We start from the raw sequence: 14501 nt of genomic DNA, 5'->3' as shown, positions 1-14501 counted from the left end.
TGTTTTCTTTTGTTTTCTTTTGTTTTCTTTTTCTTTTCCAAATACAAAACAAAAAAAACAATCTAAATGTATCAATGGTACTCAACGGGATCAAATCATCCAATGGCTAACGACGATACTGACCGCCAGCCAATCAGAGGCATTGATGCTGATAGGACTTTAGCGGGTACATTTTCGATCTCAAGTCGACAGCACAGCCAAGTTGACGAGCATTGTTTTGGTAAACAGAAAGTCTGCCGGATTAAAAAAACAAGATTTTATTGACTATCTCGGATTTGTTAACGTAATTAATTATGTAATTAAAAAACAGCATGTGGACTTTTCTTCTAGTTCGTTATTTTCTTACTTAGCAAAGTCCCAGCAGCTAACTAGCTGCCTAATGCTAAGGCTAGCTAACCCGAACACAGTATTTTAATGATGCATCGTGGCGGAGCTTTATCCTCCTTTGTTGTCACCTCAAACAGCTCATAAACAAGAGGTCGGTATGTGTGAGTACGTTTCAATGTGTAGCAGTGAAAACCTTTCAGTCTTGACGACAGCTTTTGTCTGATTTTTCCATCTGTTTTGTTTCGTTCTGTCATCGAGCTCGATCACTTCACCGTTTAGTTTCACTTACAGTTTAGCTCTGCTTTTGGTCTCACTTCTCAAATCATAGACTACATCGTGCTGATGTTAAATAGCTCATTGGCTTGGCCATGAATGAAGCAACAGTGTTAGAGCATCGTGGCAAAATTCACAAGCATGTGGCCGTGTTTCTGTGTGTTAATGCTGGGTTGTGTGTTGGACGTATAGGACCCAGATACAGAAGGGCAGTCTGATTAAACTGACGACAACTTTCTCGACAAACATTTGGTCTATAAAATGATACAGTGCCGTGAAAACGCCCATTGCAAGTTGCCAGAGGACCAAAAAAAATTAAACTAATTAATCAGTTGCTGCAGATTACTTTTCTGTCAATCGATTAACTGTCATATTTATGACTATGATTTGTGCTTTATAATAAATGACTAAAACAATTATTCTCTTATTATAATAATGGCTGATTAATTTTGTCTAATCAATTAATCAGGTAATTGTTGCTGCTCTGTTTAGTTCTATTGACGTTTGAGTACCGAAAAAGAAATTTTTGTATGTCAGTGTTAGTGTTCATCACCCAGCTTGGGGCCTTGAGTTATCAAAACTGCTACTACTCCCACCACAGTACCCCGGAGTTTGTCATCACGTGTTTTCATTGTTTCCCTAGAAATTTCATATTGCCTGCCTGATCTCAAGGTTTCAACTGACTGATGCTTGTGCGGCATCCTGTAGTATCAGTCGCCCTGATCAACATTCTCCCTGTTTGTATTTCCTCAAAGCAGAAACGACCAACATTTTGGATGGCGGTGGCTCCCGCCTCGATGGCAGATAAGATCATAGTCCTTGATGATGATGAAGAGGAGAGTCCTCAACCTTCCTGCGCTGCCGCCACCTCGCCCTCTGAGCATCAAGCCGAAAATGTCTCACCACTCAAAGCTCAGCAGCTGGCCCCCACCCACATCGCCCAGTCACCTTTTGCCTCAGCAAAAAAGCACAGCCATGTTCTGCAGGCAGAGAATGAGAGGTTGTTCACTGAGGTGAGCTTACATTAACTGGCACAAGCTGACTGTCTTTTCCATTGGCCAAATTTGTCTGGTCATTTCCTGTACTCACCATCTTCCGTTACTTTTCTACAAAACATCTAGATCTCTTAAATCGAAGAAGACCTACAAATGATAATTGTTATCTGCTTAAATAACGGCGGCGTTTGTTGTCAAGTTCAAAATTTTAGCATTTGGTTGGAAGTTGTGTTAATTTCTCACCCTGGTGACATTAGTGACATCGTATAACACGAAAATGAATATACATGCTGGAATTAAAAGCTTTCCTCTGCAAGATGTGCCAACAACCCATCTTAACTATTGACTGTAGTCGTAATGCCAGAGAGCTGTAATAATGTTAACTGGAAAAACCTGAATCACAATGTGCTGTTGCTGTATGTGCCATCATCATCATTATATTTGCCTTCCTCAGCCCACATCCTTCCTCCGTCACCTTGTCTTCACTTCCTTCCTGTTTTCTTTTGCGCTTCCTTCCAGTTTGTGGAGCATTGCTCGGCTCTCACCCAAGACTGCCCCGAGGTCTTAACCTTCCTCCAAACCAGGCATGCCAAGTCCTCCCCGGACTTTCTGTCATCCGTGGAGTTCAGGAACACCTTGGGACGATGTCTGACTCGCGCTCAGGCCAACCGCTCTAAAACATTTGTCTACATCAATGAACTGTGCACTGTACTCAAGCAGCATGCCGCCAAGAAGAGGCAGATCCTCGCCAAGGTTGAGCCTGGGTCTTCTACCTCAACATCAAGTACTCTCCAATCTACCTCTGTTATGCTCAAAAGTAAAGACAAAACTAAAGGTAAGGTGGATGAGGAAGAGGAGGGAAGGAAACCGGCAGCAGCAGATGAGCAACCTTCCACCTCTGGGCTGCAGGAGGACAGGGAGAACAATAAAGAGGAGGAACAAGAAGCGGAGAAAAAGGCAAAGAGGGCATCCAGGAAACAGGTTAGTGTTGAACACTAGTAGCTGTGACTAGTGTTGTTTTGGCTAATACTGACTTTTAAATAATTCAGCTGCTGATCATAATAATTACAAAATGAAATTTGTACGATGTTTTTCAAAAGTTGCTTCAGTGTTTATGAAGTCATTTTCATAAAAATAGAACAGAAAATAAAATCCCATTGGAGAGCAAAAGAGAATAAAAATATGAATGATAAAAGCAGAGTGTTAATTAAGGAAGTCAATAGGTATGCACTAATAAAACTGAGTTAGTCAATAAAGTTGTAATCATGTAGATATAAAGGAAAAAGTGAATTGTTTCAAAATCCATTTAAATCACTGTCCAGTAAATGGGCCTGTGATGATTTTTTTTAATGTATCTTGGCTTTTAAAGGCCACATAAAGGTGCTATAATCAGATTTTGATCAGTTTCTTAAAACGCCCTAATGCTATTCACACCTCATTACAGTGTTATCGTCAGTATCAACATTTCCCGAAGATTTTTCTTTCAGAATCTGTTTTCACCTGAAGTCACTGGTGTAACAAACTGAGCTCACCACTGCAGGTCCGGCGCTGCAGACTTGAGCTAAACCCGTGTGTGTAGAAGATGGTGGTAGCCTAGAAACCATTAACCAAACACAGCGGATTCTCGTATGAAGCTGACCAGCGGAAATGTGTTTCATGACTCCATGCGCACTGAAATAAGAGTGTTTTGTCGTCCCCCTTCGTTTTCGCTTCATCCTTGAGATACAGCTTGCGAAAATAAACACAAACAACTTAAGCTTATGATTATAAGTCTGCGTAGAGGAACACGCCTGACTCTTCATGTCTGTTCTTAATTTCTCTCAGATAGCGTACCTGGAGAACCTGCTGAAGGTGTACAATGACGAGATCTGCCGTCTGCAGCAGACTGAGCTCAGTTTAGACGACATGGGAGCTGAGGACTCTTTATACATCCAGGAGCACAAGCTCAAACGCAAGGTCGGGCAGGAGCTTGGGGCTTGGGACTCCACCGATAAATAGAGCTTCAGTTAAAAATTAAAGCTGTAAAAACAACAATTATTTCACCTCTTCGTTCTCTCCCTTTCTGCTCTTCCAGATGATGAAAATTTACGATAAGCTGTGCGAACTGAAGGGCTGCAGCGTACTAACAGGCCGAGTCATTGAGCAGAGGATCACCTACACTAACACTCGTTATCCTGAGATCAACAGACGGGTGAGCTGGCATTTTGTTGGTTTAAAAGGTTTTTATAAGTATCCTTGAAAACAGAAAAGTGGGTAAAACATGTGTTTGCTATTAGTGTGACTGGGTCAATGTGTCACCCAATCTGGGTCCTGCTCCCAGCCAGGGGTCTGGAAGTTAAGACAGGTTACAATAATTATTATACAACTGTAACATTCCCTAGGGTTAGTGAGACCTAATAGTATTCCCACAGTATATATTAGTAATGACCTCTTATCCTCTCTGGCATATCTTGAGCTCTTCTTGGTGTAGAGTATTAATTTTACAAGGGCTGACCCCCCCCCCGACAAAAATAGGAATATTTCACCAGAATGTCCCTACCATCTAACATGTTGAATCTTAAGTGTAAAAACTTTAGCGTGAGTTCGGCAGTTGCAGACCTTGATCTGACAACACCATAATTACCATCAGCAGGATTTTATGCCACTTTAACTCTTTTATTTTATTATTATTATTATTATTATTATTTTTCAAAAACTGCACAATAAAAACCCCAAAATGACAGAACTTAAAAATTAGTTGATGTAAATTGTTTCAATCTATAGATGTCCCAGTTAAACATTAACTCATATCATATCAGTGATTTAATCTTGTATCAATAATAATTTTGAATCAGGACCTTTTAGTACTTGGATCAAGTAGCTCATGAAAAACAAGGTGTGCCAAATTTAGCAGTCAACAGCTGTTATTTCAAGGGGTCATGTACCTATTTAGAAACATCTAGGTAAATATAAGTTTCGGCTCTGACTCTGAATCAGTAGATACCCAGTGTTAAAGGACTGGGACACCCTAGGAAATCAGTGGCAGCGGTTTCTTTCTCTAAAACAAAAAACGTCATGTAGATGCAAAGTCAAAGGACAGAACAAATCAAAGACATATGTAAGTATATGTCTGGGGTAGCGATGTGGACTGTGGATGGGCTGGGGGAGCTGTTTCATTTGACAGTACTGTATTTGATGTGGATGAATTTGATACGCTCCTGATCCCATACCCTACGCCCCCCTCCCCCTCCTATCAGATCGAGCGTTTCATAAACAGTCCCGAGGCACAGAGGAACCCTCCGGATTACCAAGACATCCTCCAGCAGGTGTTGCGTGCCAACGAACGCCACAATCTGTGCTTGAGCAGAAGACAGCTGAACCAGATGGCCCAGGAAGCCTTCAGAGAGACCGGAAGCTGCATGCAGGAGAGACGTCACCTGGACCTGGTGTACAACTTCGGCTCGCACCTCACCGACCACTACAAACCTGGTACAGATTTGGGCAGGGATAAAAATTCTGCAGTGGCAGACTTGAGTCTCAGAATGCATTTTTCTGACAGTGCAGAATCACAGGTTACCAACACAAGTATGTAGTCAAATACACCAGAAAAAGGAACCTAATTTTCCGGTTTGGGCCAAAGAGAACAAACCTTCGGGGCAGTCGCACCTCAGTATTCATCCAGTGTCCCGTACAGCATTCATGTGCTTGGAAATAGTGTTGGACTACTGTAAAAGTCTCCAGGTTTTCAATGGTTGGTCAAAAAAATAGTAAAATGGCAATTACTAAAAGAAAATCGTACAATATTTAAAAAAAATACAACAACATAGTAACACAGCATGAAATATTCCAACGTCGGTCCCTTTTATTCCCACCACTGTTCACACACATGCTCTTGTCTCTCCCCTCTTTTCTCCATCACCCTCTAAAGCCATGGACCCGGCTCTGTCAGACCCCTCCCTACTGCGAAAGCTGCAGTTGAACAGAGAAGTGGCTCTGTCCCGCCTGGAGGAGGTCATCACCAAGTACGCTATCAAACAAGAGGACACAGAGGAGCAGGAGAGGAGCAAACGACTGGAGAAAGACAGCAAGGAGAAAGAGGTACGGCTGCATCTGGGAAAGGGAAAGGATTATCACAGACTTCCTCTGCTTTCAGTCTTTCACATGGTCTTGGTTTCATATTTATGTATGTAATTAATGAATTAGATGACAGATCTTCCTGTCGGTACAGCAATGCACCATAGTGGCAGTGTTTAGTGAAACGTCTGAGCTTTCAACCACATTCCCTGTCAGCTATATAGGATAAATTCTGGTCCTGTCTTACCCTCACACATCTTGTTTTCAGGGCAACAAACCTGAAAAAGGAGAAAGAACTAAAGAGGTGAATGGCGTGGCAGAGGAGGAAGAAGAAATGGAGGGGGAGGAGGAGGAGGAGGATGACGACGAGGAAGATGAATCGTCGGATCCAGACATAGAGGAGGAGATCCAGGCCAGCACTCAGCAGGATGGACCAGGTCAGAGCGTAGATGTTAATTCAGACATTTCTTTTTTGAAAATTCGAAAGATTTGATGGTAAATCCAGTTGTGGTTTTCCTGCTACTGTTTAACAATGTCGGCTGCGTATGGCCGAAGAGTGCCTTCCTGTCTCTGTCCCCGAACGTGACAACTCCTCGCATGGACACATGAAGGCTGACTCTGTCACAGGGTACCAGCTGTATTAAACACTCAGCGCAGTGGCTATGGCTAGGAATGACTTCGCGTTGTGCAGAGGAACATGATTAACCTTTTCAAAATTTACAAGGGCCAAGCCTGCGGGTGGGTGGGTGAGTTGGTGAGGGGGTGAGACAGCACACATGAGATGGCTCTGCTCGCATCGTTGTGAAAATAAAATGTAGACTGCAGAGATTTTGGTTCATCGTGTTATCTCCTGCGGGGCTTCTTGTAGTGTGTTGTAGTGGGGGCGCCTGAGATAGCACGAGTCAGAATGGTGAAAAGAATGCAGTCAGAATAATTGAAGATCCCCTGCAGGCACGTTTTAATTCTGCTCTGAGTAATAATCTCTGTCTGATATGTTTTCTCCCACAAAACAGTTCAATTACGTGTTTGAAACTTCTTAAAATTATATCTACTCCTTCTCCCTCATCGAAAAAAAACCAGAATCTGTGAATATGCACAAACGCGACGCTGTTCATTTCAAAAGTTTAACTGTTGGACACAAGATGTCTCCTACTTTGCTAACAAGGCCATTCTCCGTCACTTGAGGTTATTCTGAGAGCTTCTGAGTTTTTATAAGATGAGCAAAAAGCCCAGTCAGTCAAAATCAGGTGCTGATGTGTAACGGGGAAAAAAACAGGCACCAGGCGGCAGTTACTTTGATAATTACCAGCTGGACACGTTTTACCCGATAGAGTCTGCATCGATTTGAAGTTAGTTTAAAGTTTTGATCAGACCGGGATGGCAGAGACGGGGAGAAACGATTCCAGCGCTTTTTCATTTCTTTTTTTCCATAGACGATGATGAGAACGAGGAAGACAACGGTAACGAGGCGGAGCAAGCGGGAGACGACGCCAACAAGGAGGATCAGACAGACGAGCTGTTGGGAAGCGTTAAAGATGAGGAGGAAGAGCCGGCGACAAGTGGACTCAGTCCTCTCTCTGACGACAGCAAGTCCCAGATCTCTCTTTCTGACATCCCCTCCCCAAGAGACAGCACTAGCCAATCAGAACCCATGCAGACCGATAACAAGAGGCCGTTGTCTAATGGTAACCTCGCAGGATCAGAGGAAACCGTGGATTCCTCCGATCATGTTTCAGTCGTGCTGGTAAGCGCCAGCAAAGTCACTAAAGACCCTGCAGACGTTTCCCCGGTAGCAGCCAATGGGGTGTCTCTGCCCCTGTCACCTGCAGTGATCTTGGATAAATGTGACACTCAGACCACCAACGGCACGTCGCCGCCGCCGCCGCCGCATAGCACCAGAGCTATGAGGAGTCAGAAGAGGAAGAGGGAGGAAATTACGTCAGAGAGCTCCCGAAATACAAAGCACATTATCATCCAAGACAGGTAATGTAAGGCTTTGCTGGTGATGTGTCATAATCTGTCATATTATAAATGTATTAGACATTGTGATGGTAATTCGTTTTAGTAATACAAATGAACTTTATTTCTCAAAGTAGGTATAACTCTGTGGTTGTACACTCCACATCTATGTAAGATTTGTGAATTTTTTTCGTAGCTTTTTAGTGGTGGATCGGTTTGACAGAGCAAACGACGAATCTCGGATTCATACGTGGTAGGAACTGTTGAAGTGTGACTGTTTTTTGTAACATTGCAAGGACGTATATCAACATGAGCGTGGCTATGATACAGCAGAATGGAGGAAATAAGGAGACGAGGATTTGTCTTGTCGCTGTTGCGGAGTCAAAAGACACACGGCTGGGAATGAACCTGTTTATCTTTTAAACAGGATTAACTCAGACTTTCTCAGTTTGACTTAATTCACGGTTAAGCCTAGTTTTGTATTAAAAGGCCAGATAATTAAATCCTGATGGCAATTTTAACTTAAGGTTACTGCTGTCAGTTGATACTGTGTTTTTTGTTTCTTTTAATTTTTTTATTTTACCTTATTTTACTTTATTTGTACTCTTACCAAACTCAACAATTTAACAAACCCATTTTTGCATGTACAATAAAATACAGTTCTTCTCATTTCCACCCACCTGTGGGTGTGTTGATCCGATCTGGCTTTCATTTGCACCCTTAAGATGAGGTCTTGTGCGTGTATTTTCTCCGACAAGGGAGGTTGAAAATAGTTTTGTTTAATTTTGTGCAGAACTCCATAGTCAAGAAAAGCCACTTTCTAAACCAGGGTTAACTATTCCAGGTCATGGCTCATATAATATGTTAGTTGCAGCCCTAGTAGACCTGACTATATTAATAATAGAAGTTGTTTTTCCCCCTTTCCCCATCTTGTTTGTCGATTGGCTTCTACGTCTTTACTCCTCTCCTCTCTCTACATCCGTCCCTCCTTCTCTCCTCAGTGAGGCAGATATCCCTCTGGATATGGGCGTTTTTAGCTACAATTCTCCGTGTCAGGCCGAGTCCACCCGAGCAGAGACGCCAACCCAGGACCTGGTCAGCAGCTCACAGTCGACGCCGCCTCCCAAGAGAAACAAGGTGGGGGAACATGGTCGGTAAATGAGAATCCACGGTCGACGGCCGTTAATGATGCGGATGGGAACTTAGTGGGCCTTTTTATAATTAGAAAATAAAACAAATCATCCCTTACCCCCCCCCGTCTTCTGCTACGTTTGATAGACAAAGACCAGGCACTGAATGTTTTTACATGGAAATGAGTTTTGATCATATTTGGGATGTGAAGTCTAGCTATGCATATCCCTGTACATTTGATAAATACCAGTATCCTGGTTACTGATCATATGTTTGGGTTTCTCAAAACTGTCCATCGATATGTCGTTTATAAACATAATGACTTTGAGATCATGTGGATCATGATACAGTTATATCATCCACATTGTAAAGATGCCTGTCAAGTTATATAAATATCTAAATAGATATCTAAAGATTTAAATGCAAAGTCTGGGATTCAGGCACAACTTCATCTACTTCCAAGGTGCATGGAGACGGGGGAAAAGGTCTGAAGAGGTCAAACCCCAGCGGCGCTTTGCCATGACCCTGGTGAAGGTCACGAGCCGAAACGTGCTCGTCTGACCGTCCAGTCGTTCCTTATGTGAGAAGTTCTGCAGGAGTGTCGAGCTCTTCGGAAGATTTAAACGCTAACCAGCTGATGATGCGCCAACGCCTTCAGAAACACCATAAACATTCATAAACATAAAATCAGATTTTCACTGCCAAGGTTTTTATTTCACCCAGTTTCCATCTGTACGATACTCGGAGTAATTGGTGATAAATTGCGATTCGTTGTTTGCACATCTCCCTAACTGTGCCACTGTTTGTGTTTCCAGGTCAACGTGGCGACCCAGTGTGACCCAGACGAGATCATCGTCCTGTCAGACTCAGAATGACCTTTCACCTTTGACCTCGCACTGTGCTGCAAGATTCTTCCCCTTCCCGCCTGTATTCTGGGACTGAATTCCTGAAAGCTCCTTGTCTGTTGGCTCGTAAGAAGAGGAAAAAGCTGAATAGTTGTGAAAGTGCTGATATAAATACGATCTATGGAAGATGGGGAAAACTATAAATTTAGTACCTCATGTCCCTTGATTACATATTACCAAAAAAAAAAACAAAAAAAAAAGCCAATACATGTGTTTTTGTAAATGACATAAATAAAATAATTATGACCTAACATTTACAGGAAAGCCAAGGTAAACAGGATGTGTGTGTTTTTTGGGAAAGACCAAAGTTCTGGGAGGCCCTCTTTCCGCTGCGTGCACCAGAGATGAGCGTTTTCGTTTTCTCTGAGCAGAGTACCATGGGCCGATGCCGACCCCGGCTGTCTTATCTCACTTTTTGGCTGCAGCAGAGGCCTACCGTTTCCTGCCTTTTAGGCTTCTGTGGTATTGGTTGGTAGTGGCATTGAAATCTTTTTTTTGTTTTTTGTTTGTTTTTTTTGCTGCCGCTGCTGCTGCTGCTGCTGCTCTGAACGCAGAGCTAAAAATACGTCTCTTGGCATGACTGCCCCTTGACTCGAGCCCTAAACTTCAGTTAGCGTGCTTTAGGTAGGAAACCAGTGCCTGAAAACATGAACTGTGCAGCTGGACATTTTTTGCCCTGACGGGGAGTTTTTGTTTCTTAAAGACACTCGACTGGGGAGTCCTGCAATGGCTCGCTGCCAGTTTGTTTACATTTTTATATTCCAGTCGCATTTTTTTTTTCATGGGGGAAGGGGGAAGTGGTGGTCTGTATAAAAGGAGTTTTGAGATGACACTGTTTTACCTGCTGTTGCTATTTATGATGTGTTTTGAGTGAGTGGGCTGTGTGGCGCTTTGTGCGCTGATGGTAGCGAGAAGTGCGGACTGCGGCAGTGATAACGCAGGATATTGGCATTTTTAAAATTTCCTTCTTTTATGTTTCCCGCTCAAACATATTTCTATTTTTAGGTTTAAAATAAACTAAACTACTTTCTTCATTCAGACCTGTGGCTGCTGCAGGCTCAATGAATAGTTGAGCTAGGAGAAGGCTAGTAGTTTATATTTTTCTTACTGTCAGCAAATCCCAGGAAAAGACAAAAAAAAAAAAAAGACCAAAACTATTGATGAATTGTGACTTTACTCTGTATCCAAAGCTGGATTTATCTTATTCCTCAGCGCCATAGATCCATCCGTCCATTATTGTCCAAAAACTATTAAAAACACGTCAGTGAGCCGCGCTGTTGCACTGGCTGACGTGTTCCTTTATTACCATGAACGCACACACTGACTAAATCCCACACACACACACACTGTCCTGCTGCACCAGAGCACCAAATGTGGATCAGTCCGCCGCTGAAACTGGTCCCCAGCAAATGCATCGTTTACCCCTTTTTGAGTGATGTTTTGCTAAAAACACCAGTGTCCAGCCGTTTGAGGATTATTATTTTTCTTCTTTTCTTTCAAAAAAAAAAAAAAAGTACTGGTGACCCCTTTTTAAAGATTTGCGTCTGCAGGAGGAACCAGTGGGCTGGGAGCTAAGAGCCGTAGACACGGGCAGGGAAGTCGGAAAGCGCGGAGGGATGGACGGACACGTCGTCGGTTTGGGGACTTTCATGGGATTTGTTGACAGTAAGGAAAACACTGATCGCCGCCAGGCTTATCCTTGAAACGTTTCCTCGCGATTCTGACTCATCTCAAAGCAAAATAAGGGAACTTGAGTTTCCCCTTTCAAAGCATCTCGGACAGAAGAACTCTACCTGCGCCTCCGCCCGGCCCAGAGAACCGCGCTGGTTCACCAGACGTATTTTGTCTAAATCCAATCAAAGGTCGAACCAGATCTGCTGAGGTAAAAGACGTCCAAGATCCTGAACAGTCCAATGAGTAAAAGTGTCCTCAGCAATGAATTTTCACAAATGACGTGAGAATGAAGTCCAGCTTCTCTCTCACACACACTATGATTCACTTTCATACAAAGAATCATTATTCTTCAGTTTTGTCAGTGCAGCTTTTACACTCTTGTGCCCTCCTGATGACACACAGGGTTTTCAGATAAATTTAAACCGTTGAAGTTGGAATTTCCGCCATATTTAGGGTCCAGTTTTCTGTTTTCCTAGTGGTGGTTGTTGTTACCTGCAGTGTTGGACAGTGTCGATGAATGATGTTTTTGGGACCAGTATGCATTGTGTTCTCCGTTCGGGCCGAGTTGTCTGGCTGGTCCCTCTGTGACGGAGCGCTAAGTACGGTGACGGAAGCTTGGGTCTTTTGGTGAAGTGAAAACTTTCAACCTTTTGTCCTCATGACAATCCACATTTTTGTTTTCTGCCCCCCCCCCCCCCGAGTCCCACTTTTATTAAGTTTTACCACACCGGTGGAGCGATATTTTGGGGGTAAATGCCCTTTTCCTAGTTAGAATGTAGACCTGGAATGTGGTTGTCGTAGCTACGATCTGTTGGCCTTCATGTATGCAGAGGAGTGATCCATCATTCACTGTGAATTTTCTTCTCTTTTCCTTTTTTGATAAAATAAATGATGCATTTTGTTATATCCGGCCTCTGTGTTGCTGATTCGGACGTTAACCTGTTCTCAACCTAATATATTCAACACTAGATGAATTTTTTGGTTATTATCATTCTTATTATTTGAGTTATTCCGGAAATGTGATTTTAGAACAGCTTGTCTCCTCGGCTGGCTGATGCCTTCAAACGTCACACACCTGCGGGGCTCCTTTCCCGTTGAAGCTATGGGTAACTGGCTTTGTTTAGCGGATCGGGCGCCGGCCACGATGTGACCGAGCCACAAGAAGATCAAAAGATTCCTCATCCGGGTGATTGCGTATCTGAGTGTATCCACTATCAGTCCGCGCCTTCGGTCATGGGGGGGCGACCGACTCTGTTTTTAGCCCCAGAGCATTCTCCTGTCCACGGCGTCAAGCGGACGGATCTGCTGAGCTCGGATCAGCAATGGCTTAGTCTTGTTTCGGCACGGTTGTCGAAAAACGTTCCCATTAGTTGTTCATCTGAAAGCCTAACGCCGCGTTGAGTTTCCTGTGTGACTCACAAGGGTCCCAGGGAGAGTTTCCTCCACCTTCGGCAGGACAAAATTTACACGCTACAAAGGTGATTCAGCATCAGGACCTTGGCCTTAATGCGGCAGCACCAACTTTGTCATTTTGCTGTTTTGTAAGGAAACGAGGAACCTTTCGTCGTTTCATTTCATCCTCGAGGCAAAGGAGCAGGTGTAACTGACAGCAGTAATCGTGGCTCGGCCAGTGACCCTAACATGCAGTGAAATGAAAACATGCCGGAGACCCCAAGTCAGAGGGGCCCGGGTGTCACGAATCCCACCTGGGGAGGAGAAACAAAGAAAACCCAAAACCCGAACCTCTGCCTGGTGAAGCTTTGGAGCTTGTGCTGCCGTTTAACTTTCTCCATGCGACGCAGCGGTGGTTGGGCCGAGCACCGACCGCGACACGCTCATCCGTTCGCCCGTCGCAGGTCAGTCGCGCGGCCGCGCGTGGAGAGGACCGGCGCGGCAGGTGCAGGCCTCCGCACGACTCGACAGGTGAGAATGCGTCTGTCCCCTCAAGAGGAAAACACAGCCCGGGGTTTGCTAAAGTTTCTTCGAGACTTGAACAGACATATTCAGGTTATTTGCACCAAATAATTTATTAATCCATTCTTTTTTTTTTTACAGGGCAGAGGTGAATATTGACCTACTGTAGCTTCTTACGTTACTGGTACCACTCGGGATTTACATAAAAATGTCTACTGACAACTGTCGTTTCTTCTCTTCAACAATCAACTGGTCAGTCAGAAGAAGTCGCGTAATGTACAAAAATAAAATAAAAAATAAAAAGACCTCAGTCTAGTTCTCTTCCGTCCATATGTTTCTCTCAATCAAGGAGCGTCGCGCTCGTCCGCCACTCGCCGCCGCGGGACGCCGCGCTACGGACGCCATTCGGCCGTAGTTCGGGAGGTTTTCGATCGTCTGCCGTTGGACCGAAACGGTGCAGCGGTTGGGCTGAGGCCGAGCGGAGCCGAGTCAGGCCGAGGCGTCGTGAGCTAGGAGCCGGCTCAGGCCCCCCTCGACCCCCCCCCCCACGGGGCCCTTACGCAAATTACAAATGTGAGCTCTCTTTGGTTTTTGATTTACTCTTTTTTGGGTCATAAATCAAGTATTATAAGATAAGATATTCTTCCCGATTTGGCATCAGGGGGCTGTACACCAAACCTTTAGCTCATACCCAACAACAAATGTGGGGGGAGCTGTAACAAATTCACGGATTCGGTGGCGGAGCCTTTTTTCTAGTTTTTATATTCGCACTTTGCATTTTAATGGACTCTTAAAAGAAAAGGTGCTGTTGAGGTTTCAGAAGTACATTTTCGAGTTGTGTGAATTGTCGTAAATCGGTCGTCCTTGCAGTGTGCAGGTGTGTAACGCTTAAAAAAAAGGGCAAAGGACAAATCAAATTCTACCTCGGAGAACGGAGGCACCGCTCGTGCGTTTTCTGTCAGACGCCAACCGCCGCGCTTCTACTGATAATCCCGGTTTAAGGCCTCCCCGCGCACGTCTGCATGCGCCGGCGGGTTGAACCTGACCGACCGGTTTCACGTTCCTCGGTTACCGGCTGTGAGAGGAGGGACCGTTCTGTCGTCTCCTGCTCATCGGAAATGGGTGGAACGCACGAGCGGAGACCGAGAAGTCGCGCGTCTCTGACCGAGGCTCCTCTGAACACGAGACCCCCTCCGTCTCTCCTCGTGCGTTCTCGTTGCCGGTGAGTGCAAACCTACAGGTACGTTCGCCCCCAGCGAAAGTCATCTGC

General features: G+C 44.4%; 1 protein-coding gene across 6 annotated transcripts; it reads left to right on the top strand.

Annotated features, from left to right (window-relative positions):
* The first annotated feature begins 110 nt into the window (after nucleotides 1–110).
* daxx (death-domain associated protein) lies at nucleotides 111–10023 on the top strand. Of its 6 annotated transcripts, none has more exons than XM_040122349.1 (11): nucleotides 111–220; nucleotides 1359–1613; nucleotides 2115–2576; nucleotides 3420–3551; nucleotides 3670–3786; nucleotides 4832–5063; nucleotides 5503–5672; nucleotides 5917–6085; nucleotides 7082–7631; nucleotides 8609–8744; nucleotides 9554–10023. In XM_040122349.1, the coding sequence occupies exons 2-11, from the start codon at nucleotides 1377–1379 to the stop codon at nucleotides 9611–9613; spliced, it is 2265 nt and encodes a 754-aa protein (XP_039978283.1). In that variant the 5' UTR covers nucleotides 111–220; nucleotides 1359–1376; the 3' UTR covers nucleotides 9614–10023. The 6 variants fall into 6 exon arrangements, with proteins under 6 accessions (XP_039978283.1, XP_039978284.1, XP_039978280.1 ...); XM_040122350.1 differs by having other exon boundaries at nucleotides 1356–1613; XM_040122346.1 differs by having other exon boundaries at nucleotides 142–478; nucleotides 1356–1613.
* The last annotated feature ends 4478 nt before the right edge of the window (nucleotides 10024–14501 follow it).

This window comes from Xiphias gladius, chromosome 24, assembly GCF_016859285.1.
Source record: "Xiphias gladius isolate SHS-SW01 ecotype Sanya breed wild chromosome 24, ASM1685928v1, whole genome shotgun sequence".
In the NCBI taxonomy this organism is placed as follows: Eukaryota; Metazoa; Chordata; class Actinopteri; order Istiophoriformes; family Xiphiidae; genus Xiphias; species Xiphias gladius.
Note: the sequence above shows the minus strand (reverse complement) of the source record. Positions and strands in the feature narration are given on the sequence as shown.

Coding starts and splice junctions, on each gene's coding strand:
- daxx (XM_040122349.1), top strand. CDS start 1,377: ATGGCGGTGGCTCCCGCCTCGATGGCAGATAAGATCATAGTCCTTGAT. Junction 1,614..2,114: donor ATGAGAGGTTGTTCACTGAG/GTGAGCTTACAT, acceptor GCTTCCTTCCAG/TTTGTGGAGCATTGCTCGGC. Junction 7,632..8,608: donor CACATTATCATCCAAGACAG/GTAATGTAAGGC, acceptor TTCTCTCCTCAG/TGAGGCAGATATCCCTCTGG.